The sequence below is a fragment of the Equus przewalskii genome, chromosome 1 (assembly GCF_037783145.1).
Source record: "Equus przewalskii isolate Varuska chromosome 1, EquPr2, whole genome shotgun sequence".
NCBI lineage: Eukaryota > Metazoa > Chordata > Mammalia > Perissodactyla > Equidae > Equus > Equus przewalskii.
The window spans coordinates 160,715,445-160,730,349 of NC_091831.1; the positions used below are offsets into that span (position 1 = coordinate 160,715,445).

At 49.0% G+C, this 14,905-nt stretch overlaps 1 protein-coding gene and 1 long non-coding RNA gene across 4 annotated transcripts in view; one reads left to right on the forward strand and one right to left on the reverse strand.

Moving 5' to 3' along the window:
* SLC7A8 (solute carrier family 7 member 8) overlaps nt 1–14,905 on the reverse strand; it is a 50,997-nt gene that overhangs the window by 5,569 nt on the left and 30,523 nt on the right. For all 3 annotated transcript variants that reach the window (XM_008528994.2, XM_070586880.1, XM_070586883.1), the window contains 5 exons: nt 9,114–9,239; nt 7,201–7,354; nt 6,485–6,608; nt 4,909–5,012; nt 553–649 (listed from right to left, as the gene is read on the reverse strand). In XM_008528994.2, coding sequence (XP_008527216.2) covers nt 553–649; nt 4,909–5,012; nt 6,485–6,608; nt 7,201–7,354; nt 9,114–9,239 — 605 coding nt within the window. The remainder of the gene's footprint in view (nt 1–552; nt 650–4,908; nt 5,013–6,484; nt 6,609–7,200; nt 7,355–9,113; nt 9,240–14,905) is intronic.
* Nucleotides 9,122–13,617, forward strand: LOC139077842 (uncharacterized). The gene is made up of 2 exons (XR_011530418.1): nt 9,122–11,313; nt 12,541–13,617. It is a non-coding gene; the product is annotated as an uncharacterized lncRNA (long non-coding RNA).

Genomic DNA, 14,905 nt, shown 5'->3' on the forward strand with positions numbered 1-14,905 from the left:
CAGGGTCATTCTACCTCCATCTCAAGTTTCCTTTTCTCCATTTTCAGTTTACCAGTCTTCCTTTATGATTTTCCTTATTTGGTGTGCCCTTCACACTGAATTTGTTCAGTGTTGTTTCCCAGGAGATGGGCAGAGCCTGCTGGAGCAAGAAGATGGCTGGGGAGGGGTTGGGGTGTGCAGTGATTATCCAGGAGCAGGGGCCTAACATTGCAACCCTGGGGCAACAGATGCAGGGGAGCCGAGAGAGGAGAAGTTCTTTGTGAGGTTGTAGAACCTTGAGGCAGCCACCATGGTCTGACCCAAAAGGATGGGAGAATGGAAATGAGCCAGCCTGAGAGCCTTAAGGTATTTCAGGACTTGGAGTCTCCCCTTGCCATATCTCTTGACATTAATAAAACCATGTTCACCATTTGCCAGATTATCTAAGACCCAGTGAAATCTAGGAGCAGAGCAGAGGGTGACAGGGGCACGTGTGGAAGTGTGAACTCCCAGCTCAGAGCAAGCACCAAAAGGGAGGGTGTGTGCAGGGCTGGCAGAGGGAGGGGCCCTTACTGTGAAGAGCAAGGCTGGGATTGGGGTGCAACGCTTCACGTGGATCATGGCCAACACGCTGGGGAGGTGGCCCTCCCTGGCTCCAGCAAAGAACAGCCTGGCAGAGAGAAAAGCAGGTCAGCCTGGGATAGCCCACCGGCCACCCAAGGAAGCTCCCTCCCAGCCCAGGCTCCCTCTTCCATGCCCACACAGGAGCATCCTTCCTCCAACAAGACACCTGCCTTCTGGTGCGCCACTTCCAGCCCCCTAGTCACAGGACCCACGTTCACAAGTGCAAGGTGCAGGCAGACCAGAGGCAGCCAGTGGATGAGTGGATAGATCCTGCATTCGAGGAGACCCTGAGTGTGGTCTGGGTGGCTTGGGGTTACTGATGATTGTGCCGTCACTCTGTGGGTCTCTTGCAATGCCTAGAATGCGGCAGAAGCAGCCCCTCTTTTACCTAAGGCCTTAATCCCTTTAAAAATGTGCTTCCCCCATCCTCGAGGGTTATAGGTTCTTTGAGACATGGGGACTGACCTGCACAAGGAAAGCCATAAAAACACTCATCCTACTCAGGAGGTAGTTGCTTTTCTGGGGGTGGGGAATGGCTGGTGGACCAGAAAGGGACCCGTGGGAACTTGGGGGACATGTGGAAATGTTCTATTTCTTGTTTTGGGTGGTGGTCACATGGTTGTCTCAATTGTCAAAATTCATCAATCTGAACACTTACAATCTGTGTATTTTATTGTATGTAAATTATACCTAAAAATTTATATCCTTTTTCTTTTTCCTTTTTCTTGAGAAAGACTGGCCCTGAGCTAACAGCTGTGCCTATCTTCCTCTACTTTATATGTGGGATGCCTGCCACAGCATGGCTTGATAAGCAGTGCTGGGTCTGCACCGGGACCTGAACTGGCGAACCCTGGGCTGCCAAAGTGGAACGTGTGAACTTAACCACTGTGCCACTGGGACGACCCCTAAAAATTTATATCCTGGGGCTGGCCGGGTGGCACAGCGGTTAAGTGCGCATGTTCTGCTTCAGCAGCCTGGGGTTCACTGGTTTGGATTCCGGGTGCGGACATGGCACCACTTGGCTAGCCATGCTGTGGTAGGTGTCCCACATATAAAGTAGAGGAAGATGGGCACGGATGTTAGCTCAGGGCCAGTCTTCCTCAGCAAAAAGAGAAGGATTGGCAGCAGTTAGCTCAGGGCTAATCTTCCTCTAAAAAAAGAAAAAATTTATATCCTTAAGCTACTTATTCTATTCCCAAAAAGTCATCCTAAAGAAATGAACAGTTAGTGAAAGGTGAACATACAAAGATATTCTGATGATAAAAAAAAAGATTGGAAGTATCCTAAGTGCCTAAAAGTGAGAGACTGATTACATAAATTATGGTATATCCATAAGATGGAATGTTATGCAGCCATAATAATATTTTTGAAAAAAACGGATTTATGAGAACATGCTCACAATATAACATTAAATGAAAAAAGCAAGATATAAAGCTGTACGATTCCATACAGTATGATTCCAATCAATTTAAAAATTATTTACGGGTATGTAAAAACATACATTAAAATACCAACTGATTATCTCTGGGCAGTGGCATTAGGGGTAATTTAAATTTTCTTCCTTAGGCTTTAAAGAAAAATTTCAAAAATTCTAAAGTAGAAAATTTATAATCAGAATAAAAATTATGTTTTAACTTTAAAAAAACTAAAATTTTTATTTTGAGATAATCATAGATTCATATGCAGCTGTGAGAAATAATACAGAGCGATCAGATATATCTTTTATCCAGTTTCTCCCATTGGTAACATATTGCAAAAATATAGTACAATATCATGACCAGGATATTAATGTTTAAAAGTCTTATTTTTTTTGCTGAAGAAGATTAGCCCTGAGCTAACATCTATGCCAGTCTTCCTCTACTTTATGTATGGGTAGCCGCCACAGCATGGCTGAGAAGTGGTGTGGGTCTGCACTCAGGATCCGAATCCATGAACCCAGGCCACTGAAGTGGACCATGCTGAACTTAATCACTATGCCGCCATGGAGCCAGCCCCTAAAAGTCATTTTTAAAAAGAGAAATTTTAACATAAAAAGCAGCCCTTCTTCCCCTTTTCTCTCTAGAGAAAAAAGAGAATACTATAAGCTTCGAGGAGTCATTTATGTATTAGTACAAATGAGACCATGTTTTCTTTTATTTTTTCCTTTTTTTTTTTTTTGAGGAGGATTAGCCCTGAGCTAACATCTGCTGCCAATCCTCCTCTTTTTGCTGAGGAAGACTAGCCCTGAGCTCACATCCATGCCCATCTTCCTCTACTTTATATGTGGGACGCCTACCACAGCATGGCTTGCCAAACGGTGCCACGTCCGCAGCCAGGATCTGAACCAGCGAACCCCGGGCCACTGAAGCGGAACGTGCGAACTTAACTGCTGCGCCACAGGGCCAGCCCCCATGTTTTCTTTTCTCTAAAGAAATTTAGATTTTTCTTTAGATTTTGTAGGGAAAGGAGCACCTACAGGGGTGAGAGGAAGGGGATGGTGTAATGGGGACAAAAAGGCACTTACTTTGTAATTTGTGTTTGGGAAAGAGTGGAGCTAACAGCAGCAGCTTGTCAGAAGTGTGGGAGTCAGTTATGGCCCCAAGTACCCGTAAGCATCACCATCGGTTGCCATCATCAAGTACCTAGGCCAGTGTCACTAGTTTCATGCAGCCACATGGCACCCTCTACAGTGCAGCTTCATGCACCCAACTGACCCCAGGTGCTCTGTGGGCCTCATCATGCACATAGCCAGGGTCTCACATTCAAATCCCTCCTCCACATGCAGCCAGGACCAGGTGTAACTGTCCAGGCCCAACAGCATTTGCAAGTGTCAAGTTCCCAGGAGACAATTTTTGCCCAGATAGCTGACAATGAAAGAGACAATGACATTAAGCATGACACACATCCACACACACACTCCTACTACTCAGGAAGGGTCATCCTCTCCATACCCCAAAACACAAAAAACTGAGAGAGAGGAAGAGAGAAGGAGGGAAGGAGGAGGAAGGAAGGAAGGAACTGGAAGATGAGCAGAGGCCTGGTGGGTGGACTGTGTCTCTGAATCAGAGGCCGAACACACCATGGCCACCGTCTCCTGCATGCACACACAGCTATACCGCATGCATGCAGACCACTGCTTGGCCTGCCTGAGGGACGAACCCCACTCTAAAGCGACTCTAGCCAGTGACTGTCCTCCAATAGATCCCAGAGAGCCTCATGGGTCACTGCTCTTCCACCGCTCGCCCTCGGCTGGGGCCTCCAGGTGGCCACTGCTCCTGTGTAACACGCACACAAGGTTCCTGTGGGTGAGTGTTGTAGGGCCCTGGGGTACCAAGGACACCCACACTCCCTCTTTCCTGCCCTGGGTCCTGAAAACAAGGCCCTCCCTTGTCATTTTATGAGAACTCCTCCCTGATGTGATGATGGCTTTGGAAGCACCTGAACTCAGGGACTCACCGCTTTTCCTGTATCTTTCAAGTGCCCTGGGGGCAGGGGAACTTCCTAAGAGCTCTGGGAGGACTCCTGAACCACATCAATGGCAATCACCCAGCATCTGCTGGCCTGACAGCCCATTCTGGAGACAGCAAGAAGGGATGGCAGGGAGGGGCCAGATTCCTGGATGTGTGGAGGCAGGATAGGGAGACTCCCGGCCCCCCTTGTGCTTCTGGCTTCCCTGAGAGTTTTGGGGCGGGGCACGGGGCTTTGGACAAATGCTTTCCTTCCACTCCTCCCCACCTCTCTCACTTCACATCCTCTCCTGGAGGCTCATGGGTGGCCTCCCACAGCTGCCTGTCTGCTGAGCAGGGAGGAGCCTGCCCCCACAGGGCACTCAGAGATGATCCTGTTCCACCTGCAGTCTGCTCCTAGAACTTTCAAGGGAGGCCAGCCAGAGGCCCCAGGCCTGTGTCCCCCCTTTCAGAGGGGGTTCCTTTCTAGCCAGCACGGCCTATTTCCAGGCAAATGGAAAAAGGGCTTGGGGGCTGCCGCTGAGACATTGCTCTGCGGCCAACCAGTCCCTGACCCGGGACCGCGTGAGGCCACCTGGGGCCTCCTCAGCCCTCTGCTCCTATGGAAGTGAGGTGGGAAGGGGCTTCTCACCACTACATGTGAAGCCACACGCATCGTCGGTAAGCACGTGAGCAGCACACACCCCTCTGTGTCCACGCTGACACACGCACGCCCTCACGTGAGCAGTCACCCCCTGCAAGGTTACCACCCAGCTGCCCACACAGACCCCTGCTGACGGAGACAAGCCCCCCACATATACACAGAGCGATATGCACAGCAGAGTGGCCCTAGCCGGGGAAGGGCCCAGACAGCACTCACCGGGAGGAGGTGAAAAGAGACCCGTTGACTCCACCAAATGTGGACAGGGCAACGGAAATGGGCATGATCCAGGCCATGACCCCTAGGAGCTTCTCTCCGAAAGTCTGGGAGAGAAAACAAGGGGGTGAGCAGAAAAGGAGAGGTTACGACTCCCCACCTACGTGTCCCTGCTGGGAATGCTCCCTCCCATCCCCAAACTTGCTGAGTCTCTCTGGCCAAGCCCCTCAGAGGAGGGATGGCGATGGCCCCTCCCGCACCAGCACTTCCCAGGGTGATGACTACACAGTGGGGATTCCATAAGTGTTTGGGGCTGGTTAACTGAAGGAGACAGTGTAAGTGGTAATAACGATAATAATACCAAAGTAACATTTGTCATCCTTGATTTATGGATGAGGAAACTGAGGCACGAAGTGATTAAGTAGCTTGCCTAAGATCGTACACCCAGGAAGTGGAGGGCCAGGACTGGAGGCCAGCTGTGGGAGCACAGGCCTCACGTGCATTGTACGCTTTCCCCGCAGAGGGAGGGACACAGGCTGGCGACTCAGGCAGGTTGGGGCTCAAATCTTAGCCCAACACTTAGGAGCTGTGAGACCTTGAGCAAAGTTCTTAATTTTTGAGCCTCAGCTTTCTCATCTGTAAAATAGAAATGAATCCTAATACAGGGTGAGAATTTCTAAATTCATAAAAACAGATGATATTGGGGGCGGAGGGGAATGATAAGAACAAGCCACTATGTAGGCTGAGAAAGAAAAGGTGGTGAAGCTATAGACTGGTCTTCATGTACTGAAGGAATATAAAAGCCAGGGGACCAGTCTTTTCTATATGCTCGGAACCAAGTACACAGTCATAGTGCACCCAGGGGAGGGGGCGTTCAGAATAGCCGTCATGCAGGGGAAGGCTAGTGCTTCTGGGAATAGGCTGCCACGGGACACTGGCATCTATTTCTTTACAGTCTTCAGAGATAAGACAAGTGATAACACTGTTTGGCAGGGTGACGTAGTGGCCCAGGTGAAGCCAGGTGAGGGAGCAGCCCAGCTCCCAGGTCCCTCCCAGATGTCAAGGACTCCAATACCTCGGACCTGTGTGACCTCTTTCCCCAGAGAGCACAAACTGCTCCTACTTCCTCACTGCCCAGTGGCACACATTTCCCTGATGAGGGAAGGAGTCAGACCGCGCCATTTCCAGAGGAGAAAATGGAGGCAGAGAGAAACGGCACGTCTTGTGCAAGATTATGTCTCCCTGAGGAGAAGTCTGTCTCCTTTACACGATCATCACATTTGAAGTGTTCTAGATTAGGAGTTGGCAAACTTTTTCTCTAAACGGTCAGACAGTAAATATTTTGGCTTTGTGGGCCATGCAGTCTCTGTGGCAACTGCTCAGTCCTGCCATTGGAGCCGTTCTAATATGACCCAGCTGCCAGTTGACTCCCAGGCACTTGCAGGTGCGATTTCCACCCTGAGGACTTGGGAGGACTTCCAACCCCACAAATCCATGGGTCAGGGAAAAGTGAGTGGGGCTAAGCAGGCAAGCCCAGGTCAACAATCCTGGTTTGGGGGACTATGAGTGGATTTCTTACCACAGCGACTGCGTTTGAGGCCAGCAGCTCCTGGGGGGACATTGCGGTGACATAAGCGATATTGGCAAAGACATACACAAATGTGACCAGTGGGATGGAGATGAAGATGGCTCTGGGAAGGTTCCTGTAGAGGGAGAGGAGGTGAGAGGGGGAAGGCCTGGCACCTGGGCCCGCCTGCCTGGTCACGGGGTCCAGGGAGGGCGTCTGCCCTTCTGCACATAGCTGACCTTGCAGCTTTCTGTTATGTTCCTTTGCCCTGGGGATAGATTTTTGTCTCAATATGGGTAAGATAATTTAAAGGAAATGAAACAGCTTAGATGGGAAATATGTTCCACATCTGTTGATCCTCCTGACCAGAATCTCCACAATGCACCCTTCCCCCTGCCTCAAACACAAAGAGCAGCCTGCCCAAGACAGATGAGTAAGATGCCCGGAAACCTCTCAGAGCGCACTTCATGCTCTAAGGCAGCAGTGTTATCTCAGCACCATTTCCAGGTTTTAACCTCACTGGATCATTTTTCTCCTCCTGGCAGAGTAGATGGCAAATGGTCTAAGTTCCTGGGAAATGAACTATTTCTTCAGGATAGACCCGGTCTTGGTCAGAATGGGGGAAGAAGGGAGGAGAAGCGGCCCATGGACTCCCAGCTCCCTCTTTCTAGTAGCGGGTGCTGTGCCCTTTCAAGGGAGAGAGGAAGAGCTGGGCTATTTCAACTCACTTGTAGGGATCAACAAGTTCCTCAGTCACGTAATTAAGAAAGTTCCAGCCTCCGTAGGCGAAGGAGCCCTGAAGGAAAGCCAGTGCGATGAGGCCTATGTCGGGTTCCTGGAAATTCTCAAATGCATTCTTTGGCTCCAGCCAGAAGTATTCTCCTGTGGACACAGGGGCAGGAGGCTGCTCAGAGAGACAGGTCAGAGGCCTGGCAGCCACTAGCCTGCCTGGCCCTGTCACCGCCCCTCCCTGCAGCAATGACCAGCTTTTTGTCTTGTCTCCAGTGAACCCCACGTATTGGAGAAGTGGGACCAAAAGGAGCCGAGAAATACAGGTCCAGGACCCCCAAAACCTGAAAACCTTGAGTCCAAATGGGGGTTCAGATTCAAAGCACAGTTCTGAATGTTCCTCATTTAAAAGGCAACATGGGGCTGGCCCCGGGGCTGAGTGGTTAAGTTCTCACACTCCACTTTGGTGGCCCAGGGTTTTGCCGGTTCGGATCCCAGGTGCAGACATGGCACTGCTCGTCAGGCCATGCTGAGGCAGCATCCCACATGCCACAACTAGAAGGACCCACAACTAAAAATACACAACTATGTACCGGGGGGCTTTGGGGAGAAAAAGGAAAAAAAAAAAATCTTTAAAAGGCAACGTTACTTGGAAGGGAAGGCCTGGGGGAGTTAGGGTCAGGGAAGGGTAAGTTCGAGCTGGCTTGCTGAGATTTGGAGACACAGGGTTAGGGCCACTGGCAGGCCCCTGACCACCTTCCCTGATATCTAAGTTTGTACATTTTCATGAAGGAAGCATCAAAAACAGCAAACACTCAAACATAAGCTTCCACAATGCTGTATTAGTTGAAGCTTGTTTTGCTTTCTTTGTTGATATCCTCCAGTCTCTTTCTAAGGTGTGTGTTTGGTCTTCTCTTTCCATAGTGTTGACTGCCTGTGAACAAAGAGCTTTTAAACTGATTTCCCAGCCCTGAGCACAGTGTCCTACACACAGTGGGCCCTCAAGAAAAGCTGCTGACTGAGGTTGTAATGAGACGCAGAGTAACTGCCCCTACTTGATTTGTTCCTCTGTAATCCAGCATTTGGACAGGAAACAAGGACATTAAAGTGATCAAGAGAAAGCACTGGGACCATATTAGGAGGAACTCACTATCTTTGAAAAGATAGCACAGTGATTACCTTAAGTCTAAATTCCTGAAAACAGTATGACCTCTAAAGAACTTAATCCAACTGACTAAAATAATCAGGCACATTATATAGCAGAGACTTAATTATGTTTCCTGGAGTAAAAGTCCAGGCATTCCACACTGCCTTCTGGGCTGTGGGTGGGTGAGAGGTCTCTCGGTTTGTCACCTGACTTTCTCCAGGAGGCAGTGACACTGGGCAGAGCCTAGTAGTGCTCGGGTCCGTGGCAGAGCCTAGTAGTGCTACGGGTCCCAAGGAAACCAAATACAGACTCGGGCTTGGAAAGGACCAAATCCAACGGGGAATGTTGGCAGGGGCCCCAGGAACGTAGAGCTCTCTCTTGTAGAGATTATGAATAATTGTGAAACGTATGAAATCTCCTCCTCTGTCCCCCATTTTAAGATATGGATCAGACACAACATAAGATGCAGGGAGTTTGCCTGCGGCTGAGGCAAGAGGAATCCAGAAGTCTGGGGTCTTCACCTAGATGTGCTAGAGCCATGAGGTCAGCATGGAAGGATTGAAATCTGCAAATTAGGTGGGGCATGCCCTACTTCCTGGGGAAAATAGTTTCTCTTCCCCTTTGTCAAGCAAGTGAAGAAGGGAAGTCCTTCAAGGCCAGAATGGGAAATGTCAGGGTGTGCACTCATCCTAAGGCAGTGTGAGGGGTGAGTACAGGCAAGGGGCGGAACATTGGGTGGGGCCCTGTTGTTCCAATGACACTCACCTTTGCAGATCTGTACAACCCCCATGATGATGATCAGGGCCAGGGCCAGGAGCTTCCCAGCTGTGAAAACGTCTTGAACTCGGGTGGCCCACCGCACACTGGAACAGTTGACCCATGTGAGGAGCACTGAAATGACAGACCCCCAAACATATCCTCAGGGGCTACAATGAGGCTGCAGGGCACCTTCTGCAAGAAACAGAAATGCTCCTTGCTCCCGATGACCGGATTGTAACAGGCGAGTCAAATATCCTGCCAGCTCAGGCCTGGTATCCAGAAACTTTGGCTAGGTTAATGGGTTACAAATGGGGATTATGTGCCACAAATCAGAACCTGGTCAGAACATGCCCTGTCCAGGGCTGGAAACCAGAAGTGGCATGGAAGCGTGGGCATAGGCTTTGGGAGAAAAATCAGCATCTGATCCGGGCGTGAGTGTGGGCTTTGTTTTCAAGTCATTGTATGTTCGAGGGCTGCCCTGAGCAGCTGGTGGGATTCTGGATGCCATCTTCCTGAGCTTGATTCTGGGGCAACAGAAGTTTAGGGGGATCTTTTGTTACTTAGGCTTATTGGGGTATAATTTACACACAGTAAAATTCATTTTTCTAAGTGTACAGTTTGATGAGATTTGACGAATGTATTCAGTTGTTTAATCACTACCTTACTCTCTATGTAGAGCGTTTCCACCACTGACAAAGTTCTCCTGTGCACTGTGCTCGGGGGGCCAGTCTCCTTCCCCTACCTCTGGCAACCTGTCATTTGATTTCTGTCCCTAGAGTTTTACCTTTTCCAGAATGTCACATCAATGAAATCATACAATATGTAGCCTTTTGTGTCTGGCTTCTTTCACTTAACATGATTTTTGTTTTGTGAGGAAGATTGGCTCTGAGCTAACATCTGTGCCAATCTTCCTCTATTTTGTTTGTGGGATGCTGCCACAGCATGGCTCGATGAGTGGTGTGTAGGTTTGCGCCTGCGATTCGAATCAGCGAACTCTAGGCCACTAAAGTGCAGCATGCAAACTTAATTACTACACCACCAGGCAGTCCCTAATGTGATGTTTTGAAGATCCATTCATGTTGCTGTGTATGTCAATAGTTAGCCCTACTTATTGTCAAGTAGTATTCCATTACATGGATGTATCAGTTTCTTTTTCCATCTGCCAGCTCACAGACATTGGGTTGCTCCCAGTTTGCAGCTATCTGGAATAAAGCTGCTATAAACACTTACACAGAAGTCTTTGAGTGGATTACACAGGTCTTTGAGTGGGGTTTTCATTTGTCTTGAGTAAATCAATGCCCGGGAATGGGATTCTGGGTCATATGGTAAATGTATGTTTAACTTTATAAAAAACTGCCAAGCTATTTTCCACAGTGGCTATATCAGTTTGCATTCCCACCAGCAATGTGTGCGAGTTCCTGTTCCTTGCCAGCATTTCATGTTGTCAGCTTCAAAAGTCTGGCTATTCCAATAGGTGTGTGGTGGTATCTCACTGTGGTTTTAATTTGCATTTCCCTAGTGACTGACGATGTTGAGCATGTTTTCATGTGCCGATTGGCCACCATCCCCGTATCCTCTTCAGTGGCTTGGGGGCTTTTAACTCTGCCTCCTTTCCTAGGAGTCACAGGACTCCCACAGAGATCCCAACAACATGGAACCTCCAACGGCTAGAGGAGAGCTCAGAGGCTGAGGGCTAGGATGGAGGGGCCCACTGTTTTACCATCACCCTCCCTAAGCAACCCATGGGAACCGTATGCTGTAGCAATGGGACTTTCAATTTCCTGGTGGTTATGAAGTGCTTGAGAATAAAGGGAAAAAGAATAAAATCCTCTTGCTTCCCCTTCCCCTGAAATGGTCGCCCGGACAGTCCTTAGTCCTCCAAGGGTACAAGTCATACACGCAAAAGCACGAGACTCTCTCTCTCCTTAAGCCTCTAACCAGGCCTCTGACTTCACTTGAGCAGCTGATCAAGATATCAATACCTTATCCTGAAACTGTGCTTTTCCTTTCCAAGCACTTTCCAACCTTATTGGACTCTGAGAACGTTTCGGCAGGGGGCGGACATGACACCATTATCCCCCGTAACCTTCCTCCCTGCGCCATGTCTACCTGGTGAACTCCTTCTCATCTTTCAAGATCCAGCTCAAATGTCACCTGTTCTGCGAGTCCTTATTATTTCACTTACTCCTCACAGTGTGCCTGCCAGGTAAGATATATCCACCATGTTTCAGAGACAAGGAACAAAGTTTGTCTCTCTTCTCTACTCCCAGACCACTTTGTTTATACTTAATTTTGGCACTTATTTCTTCATATTATAATTATCTTTCTTTTTCTCTGTTTCCCTGTAGCCTAGGAGGGCAGTGACGTGACTTTTCCATGTTTTTCACTCCAGGGCATATCACTGGGGCCTGTAAATAGTAGGTGCTCAACAAATATTCAATATCTGAATAAAGAAAGTGCCCCAGTTCGGGAGCCCTCCAATCTCATATCAGTCTACGCATTCCACAAAGCACACCAACCTCCCCTGCTCCCCAGGGGGCTCACCCAAAGGAGACACGACCCCCAGTTGGTTTCACAGAGTCAAAAAGAACAAGAAACTTGACTTCAAGAGTAGCAACTCGTGATTCCTCGTGGAGGAGCTGTTATCCAAGATGGTGTCATATAAGGAGAACCAAAACATGTTGTCAGAGGAAGGATTTTTAGTGCCTGAACAGGGAGAACATTTTGTAAATACTCGAATGTTCCAGATGGACCAAGACGTTCTGATAAATACACACTTGGTTTATCTTACTCAATTCAATGAGGATTTCAGGATCACATGCTGGTGACAATCCAAAGCAAATCACTCTAAGCAACTGGGGCTGTGATCTGGCTGCTCCCCAGGGCCCTGAGGCATACTAGGTACAAAGCTAGGCCCCTGGGCCCCAGGAATTCAGGCAGATGCAAGCGATAATGACCCAAGGGTAAAGGAGACTGATTTATGAAAGGAAAGAAGATGAGGACACAAAACCCATGTGGTTCAGGGATAGGCAAGAATTACAGAATAAGGAACCCATCGATCTTGATCTCAGAGAAGAAAATTACCTTCCATCAAAGGGAGGAGAGGACAGAGCAGGGAGGTGACAAAAAGTGCCTGGAGAGAAACAGGGCAGAGCAGGAAAACCCAAAGAAATTTCTCCTCTTTCAAGCAGGAGGGGGAATGTGGCCACCTCCTCACGTGCTGGGATAGAAAACACAAAAGTCATCTCCTTATGAAGGGACTTTGTCAAGGCAGCCAGAAGGACTCCTTCAAATTGTCGGCTCCTGATGTTTGAAGGGACGGACAATTTGTCAAATAAACTTGCTCTGGGTGTTTTCTGTCCTCTCTGAGCTTATCTCCACAACTTCACAAGAACCCAGCCCTTGACTAATATTTAACCTTTCACCTTTACAGGGATCTTTCAGAAATAAGAAGAGAATTCCCGAGAATGAGGTGAAGATACAGGCTGCCGGAGACACTAATCTCTTGGGAACAATGGCTTCAGGCCCCTCTTCTGACCCTTCATCCGGCATGCAGTTGGGTGACCACAGCATGTGACCGAGGGGAAAGAGGGCACTTTCAGTCTCCTGCTACCACAGGACAGCTTCCCTCACAGCAGGCTGAAACCTGAGCCCTCATCCAGAGAGGAAAGGTCGCTGAGTAAAGGCAGCACTTGCCAGGTGCTTGCTGAAGCCCTGCCCAGCTCAGGCGTCCTACCTCTGCCCGTCTGCTACCCAGTGCCCTTTACTGCTGCTGGCAGCTATGTCCCCTCTCTCTTCTCAGCAAGACCCTGAATTCTGCATGTTTGAGATACAGCGACCTCAGGGAAGCTACATGTAGATGGGGACCAGTGGCCACTGCAGCTTGAAATGTGAGGGTTTTCATCCATCCATCCATCCAACCATCACCTACAAGGGCCTACATGTGCTAGGCACTCTGGTAGGTGGGGGAGTTATAAATAAGACACAAGTCCTTGTCCTCAGGAAGTTAACAGTGTAAAGTGGGGAGACAGGTGAGCTAAATGATGATCACCAAACAATGTGGTGATGGCACAGCCTTCACGGAAACTAGTGGGTATCCCCAAGGAGGCCCGAACTCACCCGAGGGCAATGGGAGATGCATCCTACAGGACGGGGAGACCCCAGCAAGAGGGAGAATTATAATTTTGGCCTAGCTGGACAAAATAAATAAGAAGGCATAAGACTGGTTCTTGGGGCCGGCCTGGTGGCACAGTGGTTAAGTTTGCACGGTCCACTTCAGTGGCCCGGGGTTTGCTGGTTCGGATACTAGATGTGGACCTGCACACCGCTTGTCAAGCCATGCTGTGGCAGGTGTCCCACATATAAAGTAGAGGAAGATGGGCACAGATGTTAGTTCAGGGCCAGTCTTCCTCAGCAAAAAAAGAGGAGGATTGGCAGCAGATGTTAGCTAAGGGCTAATCTTCCGCAAAAAAAAAAAAAAAAAAAAAAGACTGATTCTTGTTCATTGTAATCTGGCTGTGCTGGGTGGTTGCTGCTTCTCTATAGGCCCCCATTGGAACCCCAGGCTTATCTGTATTTCTTGGGCATTTTCTCCTCTCTTTCTCTTTTGTTTCTTGGGTAAAAAAAAAAAAAGGTAGAAAGACTATCAAGAAGAGGAGACTTCAAAAAGATGCTGAAGTCAGGGGTTGGTTACTTAACCTGCCATTTGGAAAGCTTAACAGTCAAGCTGATATGAGGCAGGCAGGAGGAGGGGACTCAGAACCCAGTAATCTTGGCCCTGCCCAGAGCCCAGGGCCTCTCAACTGCCAAGTAGGAGACGTGGGCTCAAGGCTTCCTGCTGGTGCAGGACTGGACTGGGGGACAGAGGCAGAGTCCTTGTCAGATTGATAACAATGCAGATCCTATCACTGACTTGGAATGTGTCCTCTCTGGAGGGGCTGGGCAAGCTCCTGCTCCTTGCAGAGAAGGTGCCCCTAACCCCATTCCAGCCCTGATCCTCAGCCTCTGATCCCTGGGGAGTCACAGAGGCCTCTCCTCCATTTCCTCCCTCTGACAATGACATGAGAGCTCCTGGGGGCCGTGGTAGGCAGAATAAAGGCCATCTCAAAGATGTCAACATCCTAATCTTGTGAATATGTTATCTTACATGAGGAAAGGAACTTTGCAAATGTGATTAAGTTAAGGATCTTGAGATGGGGAGGTTATCATGGATTACCTGAAAGGGCCCCAGGTAATCTCAAGAGTCTTTATAAGGGGGAGGCAGGAGGGTCAGCCTTAGAAAAGGAGATGTGATGATGGAAACAGAGAGAGAGATTTGAAGATGACATGCTGCTGGTTTTGAAGATGGAAGAGAGGCTACGGGACAAAGAATGTAGGGGGCCTCCAGAAGCTGGAAAAGGCAAGGAAACAATTCTCCCCAGAGTCTCCAGAAGGAGCACAGCCTTGCCGATACCTTGAGTTTGGGATTTCCGAACCTCTAGAACTGTAAGATAATAAATCTGTGTAGTTTTAAGTCACTAAGTTTGTGGTAATTTGTTACAACAGTAACAGGAAACTAATACAGGGCCAGATACCATACAGAAAGACCAGGAAGCAGGGGGCATATCCTTAAAGAGAAAAGCTTTGAAAGAACAACCAAGCAGCACACACCAGGGCCCCAGAAGAGTGCCTGCCCACAGCCTTTCAGTACACCATGTGGAGGGAAGTGGGGGGGTGTCGCTGGAAGTGGGCAGTGAACCTGAGGCCACCAATGTGCTGACCTAGTTGGCAAGTTTCCACACCACATGACAGTATCCCAA